This window comes from Zea mays, chromosome 6 (genome assembly GCF_902167145.1).
Source record: "Zea mays cultivar B73 chromosome 6, Zm-B73-REFERENCE-NAM-5.0, whole genome shotgun sequence".
Taxonomy (NCBI): Eukaryota; Viridiplantae; Streptophyta; class Magnoliopsida; order Poales; family Poaceae; genus Zea; species Zea mays.
Genome location: NC_050101.1, coordinates 152,197,794 through 152,213,339, shown reverse-complemented (window position 1 = coordinate 152,213,339; position 15,546 = coordinate 152,197,794). Strand labels below are relative to the sequence as shown.

Sequence of the window (15,546 nt, the reverse complement as noted above, 5' to 3'; positions counted from 1 at the left end):
AAGAGATGTGATGGAACAGCTGGAGAAAGAGGCACCTGTGCTTTTGTGCAAATTGGAAAAAATATTTCCACCGGGTTTCTTCAATCCTATGCAGCATCTCTTTATACATCTTCCATATGAGGCTAAGGTCGGTGGTCCTGTTCAGTATAGGTGGATGTTTCATATAGAAAGAGCATTAAAGAAGCTTAGAGCAATGGTGGGCAATAAGGCAAGAGTTGAAGGATGTATCGCGGAACAATTTAAACTAAAGGAGGTAGCACACTTCACAAGTTGTTACTTTGCAGAAGAACATAATGTATTTGCTCGAAAGAAAAGGTACCATGATGATGAATGAGAGATGCCTCCGTGTAGTGATCTTTCGATTTTTCAGACAAACGGCAAAGCCGTTGGTCCATCCAAGGCATATCACCTCAATATGGAAGAACGAAAGTCTGCTTTACTGTACATGTTCACGAATATGCCTGAGGTGGAGAAATACTTTGTGTAAGACTTGTTTTCTTAAACTGTTCATATGTGAATTAGTTTATGTTATCAAATATCTCATGTCATGCAATAATATTTGACAGCGAGTTTGATGAACAAAACATGAGGTGTCTCGGTAGGCCAACAGCGAGAGACATAGACAAATTGCGACGCGATGGTATGCATGGGCGACCTAATTTCATTATGTGGCTTCGGGACCGTGTAAGTCTTAATTATGTGGCTCCGAGAGCTAATTTAATTTAACTAATATTACAGAATTTGCTAATGCTTTGTGGCATGATTGACAGTTTGGGGAGGAAATGAATTTGAATGATGACTTACGTCAGTTATCTATTGGAAGCGTAACTGCCAAAAGCTATGGACGTTACGACGTCAATGGATATCGCTTTCGTTCAAGCATTTTCGAATCAAGTCATCCTATGGCCGCCACTCAAAATAGTGGAGTCGTTACTAGGGCAACCGACATGGAAGGACACGAAGCCTGCTATTTAGGGCAGTTCTTCGAGCAGCAGCAGACGTCGAGAGCTGTTGAGCGCGGTACATGGAGATGAGGTAACATATCTTGTACAAATAAATTTGTTTACATATTTACAAATAAATCTTGAGTTGTATGTACCAGGATGAGCAGCACACTGAGGAGCAGCACATTGAGGAGGAGGAGCACAATGAGGCTGAGCAGCACAATGAGGAGGTGGACCACGTGACATGGGACCAGGCCGCACAGCATCACCAGCCATGGGACCAGTGGGACCACCAGAGAGAGCAGCAACAAGCGTGGGACCAGTGGGGCCAACAGGGCGAACCGGCTGACAACCCGATGGATGATGGCTCGGGAGGCTCTTCAGCGACACGCACACGTCGCTCAAGAAAAAGCCACTCAGTAAAGCCTCGTCACTCGATAGAGCGAGAGGCTGATAGGACTTTAATCATGCCACATGGAGATCGGTGAGTGTAATATATTAACTTATCTAATATAACTATTATGTGTATTGTTAATATTTTTGTGTAATGCAGGAATTGGGAGGACCTTTCCTTTGACGGCAAGGGACACCACACTCAGGTTAACCTTACGTTGAGTTCTCTTTGCCGCCTTCACTACCCTGGTATAGTGAAGGTGTCAAACGGTGATACCGAGGATGAGGTGCTCGTCAGTACCTGGGATGATTACAAGTTTAAAAAGGAACGAAACCACACCGATAGACAGGGACTTGTGCGTAATGACTTTTGGGTATGAATTCTTTATTATTTTTGTTATGTTTCTTAATATTGTAAATCTATGACTTATACCATTGTATTTGTATTCTTTATGTTGTAGCTTCGATATCGGTTGCCTGACGGAGAGGATTACATGGGGCACGCTGAACGTGTCTTGCAAAACAATGCAAAGAAGCTGGTGAAGGATGCCATATACTATGCGAGAATTCAGGCTACAAACCTGTATTTTCAAAAGCATCTGAAAGAAGCGGGCCCCTTGAATAAAAAGGAAGGGTCCTCAAAGATATATTTGACTGAGGATCAATATCGTGAGGTTAGTATTCAATTTGTTTTACCCTTTATATTTATTGTTGTGATTGATATAATATGTAACATTGTGTGTGTGCAGGTGATGGTTCCATGGATGGCGCTCGTGCCTGATGCGTACTATGCTTGGTGTCGATATTGGGCTTCCGAAGGCTTCCAGAAAGCGTCAGCGCATCACAGACAATGTCGAGGAACCAATCCTAACCACAAGTTTGGCGGTGACGACATGATACGAAAAGCTAAAAGAATGGTAAGTTTGATCTTTCTATGTCGATCAATAAATAATACGATTGCTTATGAATGTTTTTTGTTTATACAGGAAGCTACGAGTGGCCAAAAGCCTAGTGACATTGAGGTGTACCAGGAGGGCCACAAAGGACCAGACCCGAACAACCCTGACCAGCTCTGCAGCCAGACAGCCACGGATCGCTTGGTGAGTTTTGGCTCAAAAGTTCAAACGTTCAAAGTATATAAATTCCTGCATTTGTAAGGTTGTGAATGATGTATAGGCGGCATATGGGGAGGAGATGGTTCGTCGCCATGGCCTTGACTACGACTGGCGCCATGAACCGGTGGATCCCTCGGTGGTGTACGCAAGTGGTGGTGGCAAAGCGCATGGACGGTAAGCTCTAACTTATGAAATTATATGGTTGACACTAAATTGGTTATGCAGTAATAACATTTTTTGAATCACTTATAGATACGCACTCTTCGACGGATTCATTGACTCGTCGTCGGTGAGATCTCAGAGGACGGGTTCATCTTCCCGTAGCTCATGCTCTCGTCGACCGAACGAGCAGGAGTTGGAGATTATGAGGATGCGTGAAGAGATGAGACAACAACGCGAATTTATGGAGGCTTGCAATGCTCATAATCAAGCGATGTATCAAGTGAGTACACATAATCCAAACTCTAAATTATTATATTTCAATACAACATCTTCAGTAGTAACACATATGTGTTTAACAGTTAATGCAGCAACAGGGCATGACATCAAATTTTCCACCGCCACCACAATGGAGCCAATTTGCAAACACACCAGTTCCACCACCACAGTTCACCACCCCTCCGACACATATACCTGCACCTGGAGATAGGGTACGTTTGATAACTCTCCATTAATTTATACACTTGTATACTTTTTGATATTTGCATTTAACGTGTTGATATTTGCTAACTTGCATAGGTTACGCCTGAAGCGAGTGGCAGTGGGTCTGATCCAGCAGTAGGGACTGGATTTGTTGACTCGCTCTTCGCGTTCCCTCCTCCTGGTGGTGAAGGCGGCAGCGGTCAAAGCTCTAACCACCCAAGTGGTGGTTATCTCTAAACACTTAAACTTATATTTGAAATGTCGTACTCGTTGGTGGATGTTATGTTTCAATACTATGTCGTACTCGTTGTTTGATGTTGGTGGATGCTATGTTTGAATACTATGTCGTACACGTTGGTGGATGTTTAAATTATAAATGCAAGTGTTTATGTCTAAATGCATGTGTTTGTGGATGTCGTATCTCTATATGTGTTTGTAATGTGGCTGTTATATGTGATTTATATTATGTTTGATATATGTTATGTGTGCAGAAATAGTGACATAATTTAGTGTTGTTTTTGTAGCAGTATAGAGTAATTCCCGTCGGCCCAGTTAATTCCCGTCGGCTATGGTCGAACCGACGGGAATTAATTACTAACTCCCGTGGGCCTAGTTAATTCCCGTCGGCCACGTAGGGCCGACGGGAATTAATTAATAACTCCCGTCGGCCTGGGGAACCGACGGGAATTAATATGTGACGCCCGTCGGCCAGCAAAACCCACGGGAATTAGCCTTAATTCCCGTCGGCCACTATCTAGCCGACGGGAATTAATTATTCCCGTCAGCCGCCAACGGGGATAACCTTATCCCCGACAAGGGACGCCTGTCGGCCTGAAACCGACGGGAATAAGCCCTAAACCGACGGGAATTACTTATTCCCGTCGGTTTAGGGCTTATTCCCGTCGGTTTCAGGCCGACGGGGAATTAAGTGAATTCCTGTAGTGAGTTTCAATGTAGGTCACTTAAGTTTCTACCATCCTGCCTCATAATTTTCTCGAAACATTCTCAAATTTTTATCACAGCCTTTACATATGATATCATGACATATGGACAAGTTTCATGATTTTCTGACTTTGTTTGTGTTTTATACAATTTTTAAACAACTTGATGGCAAGTTCACGGTCATGTTTAGTGACCATAGTGCTTCAAGATTTCGGTCTGCTCCTGAAATCGGTCGTAACTTGTGTTACCTACCATGGATATCATTTTTTGTATGCACAGTTTTCCATGTTCCGAGTGACTTGCAGTTCAAATCTGAATTATCCGAGAAAATTCAATTAAACGAACAAAATCTATTAGTTATAGCAAACACTATTATAATTGTGCAAAAATGGAACATGTATGTCTATATAGTATAGGAAAATACCACAAAAAGTTTGAAGAGAAAAAATAAAAGTATGCTTTGCCGAGTGCCTGCGGAGATGCGCTCGGCAAACTTGGTTTAAAAAAAATAAATTAAACTTTGTCGAGTGTTAGCCCTAGGACACTCGGCAAAGAAGGCGTTGCTGAGTGCCAGATCGTGGGCAATTGGCAAAGCATATTTAAAAATAAAAAAAATTCTTTGCTGAGTGCGAGGTCGTGGGCACTCGGCAAAGAACTTTAACTTACCTCTTCTCCGGCGCCGCCGCTCCCTCATTCATCTCCTCCTCATTCATCTCACTCGCGCCGCCGCCGCTCCTCAGCTCGCCCACGCCGCCGCTCCGTCAGCTCGCCCACCGCCGCTCCCTCACCTTGCCCGCCGCTGCCACGACCGGTAACCTCTTTTGCCGAGTGTCAGGGCCATAGCACTCGGCAGAGAAACAACACCTGGGCATCGGTAAAGCTTCTTTGTCGAGTGTTGTGGCCCTGACACTCGGCAAAGAAGCAAGCTTTGCCGAGTGCCTCCTAGAGCACTCGACAAAGAAGATGACAAAAGGCCCCACTGGCAGACCCTTTGCTGAGTGTAGGCTGGTAGACACTCAACAAAGAGGTTACCTCTTTGCCGAGCATATTAGGTGACACTCGGCAAAGGCGTTGTCTTCGTTACCAGGCGCCGTGACGGCCGCTGTTCTTTGCCGAGTACCGACTGGCACTCGGAAACCCGATAAAAAGTACTCGACAAAGAAGTCGTTGTTGATTTACTGTTCGCTGAGCCCTCTTTGTCGAGTGTCATTCGGCAAAGTATTTGCTGAGTGTTTTTCAGGCTTTGTCGAGTGCCTGAAACACTCGGCAAAGCCTTCGATTCCGGTAGTGTAGGGGTGTGCTAAACTATGAAAATATATTTTGTATTCCGTCTAATAATACTAATTATGTGTTATATTTTTTTATAAATTTGATCAAACTTGTAAAAGCTTGATTTAAACCAACTTCGATTTGTGGGGCCGGAGGTAGTGTACAGATAAATTCCATACAAAGTGCAAGATTATATGTGTTCACATTATGTGTTGTTGACTTTTGTTCTTAATACCATGGACTTATATTATTTTACAAACACAGGTGCGTTTGGTTGTGGGACACCTAAAGATAGTCAGGACGTTCCCTGGTGTCTCCTCTCGTCCCTCTAATTTCGAGGGACAATGGGGATACTACTAGGACAGTCTTGTCCCGACCCCTAACCCTAAACCAAACAACTTTATCTAAGGATCATCTTATTTTGCCTTGTCTTATCGTTGCAACCAAACACACCCTAACTAGATCGAGAAGCCGAGAAGGGCCAATTTTAAGTTGGAAAATGCATGTAGGAATAACCAATATCATAAATAATTACAAAAAATATTTCAACTGATCTATTAGCAAAACAAAAACTTGAACTTAAAAACCCTAGAAGTTGGCACAAACATATTGTATCTATATATGTTCCCTAACGTTGTCTTGATCAATGCGATCTAATCCAATACAGCGACCAAGTAAGCTTGGTGCGTTAGAGCCTTCCAAATTATAATTAATGTGGTAGGATGGCACTAGAGACAAGGCTAGTGCTATGTATAGCTACAACAAGGTATGTCTACGTAAGAAATACTCTATATCCACAGAAGGATATAATTCTTATTTTTTTTTGTTTTTTGAGAAGTCAAATAATTTAAACTTTAACTAAAACTATATTAAAAATTAATATTTATAATACAAAATAGGTACTTTTAGATTAATTGTATTTATATTGAACTTTAATACAGACATATGTATTAATACTATTTATGAAAAATTTGATAAAACTTAAACTAGTTTGACAGATCGACATATATAAATTTTATAGCTGTATTAATTTTTTATTTAAGGGTACTAATTGTTCTTGTTAGGTCCCAACCAAATCGACCAGATTGTCTATGCATCGATTCTTCTTCGTCTCGTGCAGTGCACATGATGGGCTCTGTAAACTAGTCCAACGAAAGAATCTAGCTGCAGGGTGTTGCTTCAACTTGCAATCGCTGCAAAATGATTTGACCCATTAATGCAGTTCTGAAGACAAGTTGTACTGGTTGATGCTCTTCTCGCAAACTGAACCACTGTAATCACTACTCCTGCGTGAACTAATTATATGCTATAGAAAGATAAAGAGAAAAAAATAGTTGCATAAAAACATTAATGAATATGTATATAAACATGGATGCCCACTTGTCTCTGTGTATATATATAGGTGCTTTCAAGTTGAAAGATAGCCGACGGATCACCATGCTAAAGGTTTTCTATATATTGATTAATTGACAAAGAGATGGATCGGACTGCTAGTAAATACACAACATAAGGTGATGTGACTTTCACAAGTAAACTGACCTAATTGACTATAGAATGGTAATATTTATAATAGGATTAAGACTTTTCTATAGTAGCCAACAAGAATTAGAATTGCGTGCCTACCCTCTAGAATATATAAAGATATGCAGGGGTACCCCTTGTAACAACTAATATGAATAATTCAAAGCAAGACAAATCCAACATATAGGACGTAAGAATACACTATTCAGTGGCTTCAACTTGTCTAAATCATTGTCTCGCATCTGCCATCGAGTTTGTTTTTTTTTATTGAAGCCCACCAAATCTTACTCTAGGTAACCTCATAGTAAGATTGTTGGTCATTATACACTGACGGCTAGTGCTAGGTAGGGGCTCTCAGTAAAAACACTCTAAAGCTTGATAGGCCACAAGATCATCATGACGTTGGCAGGATCAACCTTCATCTTTGTTTCCTAAGCCTGCATGGTGAATGACTCTGACAAAATCTACATCCGCCTCTTGGAGCTATGATGGATTAAATTTCTCCAACTCTTCGCCAAAATGCATTGGAAGAACACGTGAGAATTTTGACACTTTTTTATTTCTAGTCTGTTCCAGATAAGCAGATAACACAGATAGATCAAGTTTGACTTCAACATGACTATATTTTTCGAGTCGTCTTCTAAGCTATCGAACAATTGTGCTCTAAGCTTAGTCTGATTACCATTTGGCTTGGAGAATACTACCGCTATCTATCAAATGACAGTGCCAAGTATCATTCCGACCACTCTTGTAACAGAAGAGGATGTAGACAAAGAAAAAATCCCTTTGATAGGTGCTCAGCAAGGCTTAGTCCTCATCACCACGTTGGAAGGGAAGAAAATACAGTAGCTAGGTGTTCGATTACTCTAGAATTCTTTCTAGTTGTTCCCACATAGTCGCCTACATGGATTCATTACCTTACCATGCTAAAACCACCGTATTCAGTATTACAGAAGTGACAACCACATAACCTTGCACTCATAGTAGCACATACAACTTTGATCATGGATGAGAGGTTTTCATGCTCTCTGAAGGACATCAGAACGATGAGGAAGCTAACATCTCCGATGACAAGAACAAAATGGTTGGGGAGATATATGCCGAGAAAGCCAATAAGTAACGCAAGAATAGACAATGTGCCAAGCAACATATGCACGTCCAACTTTTACTGTGAGGTGCATGATAAAAACAAAGCTGTCTAGAAACATCGTAATGACAACAGAGAGCTAGATCTCAAATACTATCGATACAATCTAGGCAACTCCATAGCATGCAGTCTCGAGTCTGACTTCTAGGAATAACACAATAAATATGGAAGTCCTATAAAACCACTTCAACTCAAATGAAATATGGTATATAGGTTGTTAAGGTGTTTTTGGCTTATTGAAGTAGTACATACACCCACAGACAAGCACAACCAAGGAGATACAATTGGAAGTACAAATAGTTGATTGAAATATGTAGTTTGAGGCAAACCAAATAGAGAGGCATAACAAGGTATATTTCTAGGAGTTTGGATATCCACTAGACCTTATGTCTCTGTTGAGGAAGTTGGGAGTGAGCACTCATGGTCAATCTCTAGTTGGATTGCTCTCAACCAATTTCCTTGCTCCACTACACGATCTTTTCCGTGTTGAAACAAAAGATCATAGCCACACAATCTATATTGCAACACTTCACACATTTGTTTCTTACTAATGACACCAAGTCATCTAGGAACTAAGCTCCAAGAGTGACAACAACACAACCAAATCGCTCAACATAGCCACAAAATGCTCAAGAGGTGGATTTGGACCACTCAAGCTCAAACAAATCAATTCACTCACTCCAATCCAAAAGACTTCACTAGTGTCACTCAAATCCCACAAAGAGTGGATTAGGAGCTCTAATAAGGTTTAGCTGGTGTATATGGATGCAGAAAATATTCAACAGCTAACGACAAGTGATAGGAATGAGATAATGAGTATATGTAGCTAATCCCCTATACCGTTTGTTGGAGGAATCTAGATAGCCAATGTCGTTATCCCAACTTAGTGTTTAGAACCAGTTGTCATAGTATAAATCAAGGCAGAGCTAGCTCTCCTAACTTTTAGGTCAGCTATCTCAACTTTTTATGTAACTCTATTTCAACCTTGAAGGTCGACTAAGACTACCTTTTTAGACCCACCCCATTAAAAGTTAAGATCTAAGGTTAAACTCTTTTGTATCTCTTACTTTGGTTGGTTTGAGCATTTTTAGGCCTCTCCAAGTAACTTTGTGTTGCATCCCTCTTGATAGTACGATATACCTATACTCAAGAATTAAAGATAGAGACAATTAATGCCACTTGAGCCTTTCATTCTTCGTTATATAGCATTTCTTCAATTTCCATCAACCGAGAACTTGCAACACCTCCAATGCCTTGATCTAAACTTCCTTATGCCAAGAATTTGAATTTCTCTCATCATATAATCAAGATTCACACTTTCTATCCAAAATTCACCTTTTCATATGAAACAATAACTTGATCGTCCACAAAATATGATTTTATCATAGCTTGATTAGTATCTTGACTCTATACAAGTACTCTCTTCTTCAATCTAGCCCTGATCTCTCAGTTGCTAAGCCATCACTTGGTCTTCACATTCAATTTGTACATCGAAGCCCTTTTCTTACTATCTTCACTCTATAAGGCCACCAAGTCACCTCTCGCCTTGAATCCATTTTAAGCATACATTGAAAACCATTTTATTTGCATAGCTATCTTCTACTTATTTGAACTAGCAAGATTCACTAATAAGATCACCCCACACGTGATTACTTATGTCTCATGTTCACTTGACAAACGTGCTTGCTAATTTAACAGTTATGCAATCTGATTTCCATATTGTACTATGTGACCAAGCTTCATATGAGAGATCAACAGATAACCATCAAACCATGCCTCTTTTATCATATTCATCACATGCTTGTTATTTATGCATTTAATTAATATCCCATGTACTCATTTCCCATTTGTATGCCATTTGCTTCATTTGAGCAAATTTACAATAATTCAAAATTGGGACAATATCTTCAAATCACATGAAATGCATTTATCCTTTATTCACATTATTATTTAATCCATTCAAACCCACTTAGAGTTTAGATGCACTTTCACTACTAAACCAAATCCCACTATGTGTTATAACTTTAGCTTTCTTTTCATATTTTATTAGTTAATATTTAAGCAATGATTATTCTTTGTTAACATCATGTATTATCATTGCATTCCTACAATGCTAGAACTTGAACTCCATGCTACTAAAACTCAAACACACATAAAACATCAAAATGGTTTAATTATAACAAAAGCATATTATTCTTCAAACAACTTTACAACATTGTCGCATGGATTTCGCCAGCAATATAGGACTTGATTGGTTTCCCGGACGAGGCACCTTGCCTCGTATCTTTGTGGCCTGGCTGAGTTGAAGCGAACCCATGCGAGCCATGCTCTGGAGAAACACAGATGAATCTTGTATCCCATGAGCCTGTTTACTTGTCACTTTTGCATCATTTGAGATAGGTTGAGCTACAGCCAAACAAGAGTTGTTTGCATCGTTGGAATCAGCCTGAGAAACCAAACATGGTATGTATAAAGGTGCTGCATCTTGGGAGCCTAGTTCGGCCTCATCCAGGAAACCAATCAGCTCCATAGTCATAGCAGAAACGACCAAAAAATTGTCTGGCTTAGTCCAAATATAGTTTGCACTTAAGACATGCTTGGAAATTTAAAACTCACCGATCACCATGATAGCGAGAGAGGAGTGTGTTTTGTTAAATAAGCATGGAGTTACATACTTGGGTTACATTACTCTCATGTCCACCATTTTATATTACTCTCTCTCTCTCTCTTTGGTCGGGTCGTCTTATTAAAAAAATCATGATTATTATGTATTTTTACAATAATATCGTTTAGCATATGATATTTTTACTCTCATGTCCACCATTTTATATTACTCTCTCTCTCTCTGTTTGGTTTGTGCCTCATTATCATTATCTCATTTAATTGTCTCATTTTGAACCAAATAGTTTCTGATTTTTTTATTGGATATTGTGCCGAAATCTCACAAATATATCCCAACATAAGTTGATAATGGAATTTGCACCAGATTTTGTGCAATATCCAACTTCTCAAAATTTGTGGGTAACCAAACACCACCATACTTATATAGCTGTGAATTTTTTTTAATAAGACAAGCTAGTCAAACTTGGTGTGAAAAAGTCAAACGAATTGTAAATTGAAACTGAGTGAATATTATATTCCTAGGCTAAAGTTGTCTTCACAAGGGATCATGCATATAGCCGCACCGTATCGTTGATAACATTGTTTATAGTGTGAAGTTTAAAATAGAAGGTACGATGAGATAAAAGGGTAGAAGATAGCCTCGTGCACTCATAAAAGTGAAACTTAATTATTACATGTATGGAGAAAAACATTGCCCAAATGATATGGAGGTCAACATCATAATGATATGGAGGTCGTCTACGATGCACGAATGGTCGAATGAATATAAATTAATGAGGAAAAAAACATTGCCTCGGGAGAGGAAGTTTTGGAGTATTCTTTCCCCGGCAGCAACGACGTAGTACTAGTGCTGTTAGTATTTGTACGTACGCCGACGGAAAGCACTTGCAATACGTACGTGCACAGCAGCGTCTATTTTAATTAATTTATTTTGAACTGCTACAGGGCCGGCAGCATTGGTTTTACGCGAGGGAAGGAGTAAACTCCACACCGCTGGATTGATTCTTTGCTTCAAGTCCACGTTGTAGCTCTCTCGTACGTCATCGCCCTAGCTTGCACGCCAATAATATATAATATATACTCCCTCAGTTTTTTTAGTTGTCGCTAGATAGTTAAATTTTGCACTATCTTTTTTTAATTATCGCTAGATAGTTCAATTTTGTACTATCCAGCGACGACAACTAAAACGAAACGAAGGGAATATATACGAGTTAAAGATAATCTTACTATATCTTATTAGTGACCTAATAATCGATGATTGCATTACAAACCAATAATAATAATATAATTAAGTACCCGTGTTGTTACACAATCATGTACTTTCAATTCCGTTTTGACGATCTGGGAGCACGCATGCATGCAGCGGCGTAGTACGTGCGCCACACACAGCACGAGCTAGCCAACCCGGCAATGGATCTGTCACATGCCCGTACGCAACCAATCTGACAGGGGATTAATTGGCTTGGCTGCGTTCGCGCGCATGGGCTAGTACCGTGGTAACAGGGTACTGTCGTCCGTCTGATTAACGGTGACTTTGGTGCTTCTCTGCCCAATGGAAGCCTGTCACCTGGGTGTCCGCGTTCATTACTTAATTAAGCCCTTGTGTCGTGCAGCGGTCAGTATAGTACATACCATGGCTGACAAATCATACTTACGCATCTAGCAGGCTTCCATGGAGAAAGCTAGCTCACCTGCTTGCTCTAAATTTTACTGTGACTTAATTTTTACCAGATTATACATATGGTTTTTGTTGTTAGCCTATGCATGCCTTTGCACCACCGCGTAGCGCATGCAGCAGAGGGCATCTCTTGACTTGAGCGACTAGTAATTAGTAAGTAACAGACATACATACAGCATGCATGCATGTAATTAAACTTGTCTGTCTGAACATACATGCATCAGCGATACCACTATATATTATAACACGGCGTACACATGCGTCGTCGTCGTCGTTGTGCGGTCTACTATATAATCTCCCTTCCCCTCTAGCTATACCCTACTGTATGTATATACATCAGGGTTTACAATTTCATCAAATTTTCTGAAATGCCACTATTTTTCAGTGGAGATCCCAATATATATATATATATATATCACTCTAAACTTTTCAGTTAAATTGCATTGGTCCTGAATAACCTCTAGTGTTACCAATGCAAAGCCCTAAAACACTTCAAATTTATATCTAATTTCCTCACTCTCATGTTTGAGGCCATTATATTAGCACACTAAATTGGTCCTCCATGCATACCCCCTCTAGCTAGTGTTACCAAAACCCTAAAAAAGCTTCGAATTTATTTAGTTTTCTCACTATTATCACGTCGTTAGCCAGCCTAAGCAGCTGCTCGCCCACCGTCAGCACACATCCTTGCTCGATCTACTCCTTTCATATATATACTCTGTTATTCAATGGGTGCTATATAAATTTGTGATGCTCGATGGATTGGACAGTTTTCGTAGTGTAATGAGGCTAATTTCTTTCAAAAAAATCAAACTGAATTTTTTAAATTTGATATAATATTTCCGAAATTCACAAAAATTCGTATGTATATTGACGAGGACCCAATTTTTTTCATATATACCGAAAACCCTGATATACACTACTCCTTCCATTGTCTGTAGCTACTACTATATTCAGCAGCTGCTGCTGCGTTGTGCGTGCTGTGTGTGCCCGGCCGCCGGCCATGTCGCTGCTTATAAATATCGCTCGTCTCACACTCCGCAGTCGTCGCCATTATTGCTTCGCTGTGCCTGTGCTAGCTCGATCCTCCTCGCTCTCTTCACTGGAGTGTCAAGATATATACATCGACCTCAAGATATATACATATATATATATATATAGCAGTGTTACTTAGTGTTACTACTATACCATCATATCGATAGACGATCAGCTAGCTAGCTGGCCGGGGTTATCTAGCTACATGGGCGGTGGCTCGCCGTGCGCGTCGTGCAAGCTGCTCCGGCGGCGGTGCACCAAGGACTGCATCTTCGCGCCATTCTTCCCGGCCGACGACCCCCACAAGTTCGCCATCGTCCACAGGGTCTTCGGCGCCAGCAACGTCTCCAAGATGCTCCAGGTGCGCGCGCGGGCAGGCATGCATGCATGTCGAACGTCGACTGCTCTAGTTTCTGATGCGCATGCGTCCGGCCGTCCGCACGGCAAACTAATCGATGGCGTACGTGCGTGGCGTGCATAATATCTATATGCAGGAGCTCCCGGTGCAGCAGCGCGGCGACGCGGTGAGCAGCCTGGTGTACGAGGCGAACGCGCGGATGCGGGACCCCGTGTACGGCTGCGTCGGGGCCATCTCCTTCCTGCAGAACCAGGTGTCGCAGCTGCAGATGCAGCTCGCCGTCGCGCAGGCCGAGATCCTCTGCATCCAGATGCAGCGCCGGGACGACGGCGCCGGCCCCGACGTCGACGTGGTGGTCCCGCCGCCGTCGCTCGTCGCGGCGGCGGCGGCGGCCGGCGCCAGCCACCACCACCAAATGACGGTGGAAATGCAGCAGCAGGCGATGGCCACCGACGACGACGTGGACGCCTTCCTCATGCAGAACGCCGGCGCCGGAGCCATCCCGCCGCAGCTCATGTGCTACGGCGGCGCCGCGTCGGCACTCAAGAGGGAGTCTCTGTGGACGTAGGCGTAGCTACTAGCTAGAGCTAGCACGCTACTAGCCGCCCCACAGATTAAGTCAACTCTGCATGTGTGTGTACGTGGTAGGCCAGGAGCACTACGCAGCCAGTGGCAGCGCGCCTAGCTAATTTAGCTTGTTTGCTTCACTTCTTTGCGTGTAGCTAGGGCTAGCTTAGTTAGGTTATTAGGCTTGTTAATTAATTAGTTAGCGACTCCTTTCCTCTATTTCCATTTCCTCCTTTTGAATCATGACCTCTCTTTTTGTTTCATTGCTTAGTTCATGAATGTGCTGTGTTCTTATCATCAATCTTCTGATCGAATGAAGTGGCGAGTTGGGCCGGGGATCATATCCTTGTTTTAGCTAATTATTAATGAACTATTCGCAGTGTGCCATGTGTGTACGCGTATTTTATCATTAGATTCTTCGATCTTTATTAGTTTATTGGTGAAAGCCAACTATTATTCCTTCTAGTAGGAACGAACTTGTTTTGTTCTTCGAAACGCCTTAATTAGCGCTAGAAGATATATATCCCACACTTTCGTGCTGGAATACGAAGGACTGGAAATAAAATCAAATGAAGTCGACGCGTCGTTAGAGCTTATTGAAAGTTAGTGACATAATAAGGCTTTTATATTAGTGATAAATGATGTAGATAATTAGTGAAAAATAATGAACATGCATGTCTTGTACGTTTGGTATAGAAATTATAATAAAAGTTAGCTTTTATAAGAGAGAGACAGATTTCTGGAGTATATATATATCAAAGATCAAATTCAGACATTCACAAACATGCCGGCCGACAACTAAGTGAGAGATATATGTATGTATATAAGGCATGTGAGTCCAACAACCGGTAGTACTAGTTATATCAATACATACATTCAAAATTTACAGATTAAATTATGATAAAACGAAGATTAAATAAATTATTACGACACAGCAGCTAGCACGCATGTGCATGCGACCAAGTGATCGATCAGATCACATGCATATGCTGCGTGCATGGGTTGATTAAATTAGTCAAAACACCGAAAGTGGACCAAGCAGGCCCAGCTTCCTTGTGAGACAAACAACTGTCCCCCCCCTGCAAATCGAAGCACGAATCTCCAGAATCCAAAAGTGGACGGTGCTTTCAATTCTCACGCGACCTGCTGTGCTGAACACCAAATTCAACAGCACAATCTAATTATTAAGTACGGCTAATATATGGACATGCATGAGAGAGCACCGTGTGCCTCTAGGGCATGTTCGCGTCACTACTCTCTCACACACGTACGCGCGTGTGCAGCTTGCGTGAGCCACCAAGCTGATTCAGCGA

General features: G+C 41.4%; 1 protein-coding gene across 1 annotated transcript; it reads left to right on the top strand.

Moving 5' to 3' along the window:
• Window positions 1–13,307: 13,307 nt before the first annotated feature.
• LOC103630272 (LOB domain-containing protein 12) lies at window positions 13,308–14,574 on the top strand. The gene is made up of 2 exons (XM_008651336.3): window positions 13,308–13,669; window positions 13,803–14,574. Exons 1-2 carry the CDS (start codon window positions 13,514–13,516, stop codon window positions 14,232–14,234), a joined length of 588 nt encoding a protein of 195 aa, XP_008649558.1. The 5' UTR covers window positions 13,308–13,513; the 3' UTR covers window positions 14,235–14,574.
• The last annotated feature ends 972 nt before the right edge of the window (window positions 14,575–15,546 follow it).

What these genes read in the sequence shown, in the direction of transcription:
- LOC103630272 (XM_008651336.3), top strand. Translation starts at nt 13,514, where the DNA reads ATGGGCGGTGGCTCGCCGTGCGCGTCGTGCAAGCTGCTCCGGCGGCGG. An exon ending in ACGTCTCCAAGATGCTCCAG is followed by an intron (nt 13,670 to 13,802) that starts GTGCGCGCGCGG and finishes ATCTATATGCAG; the next exon opens with GAGCTCCCGGTGCAGCAGCG.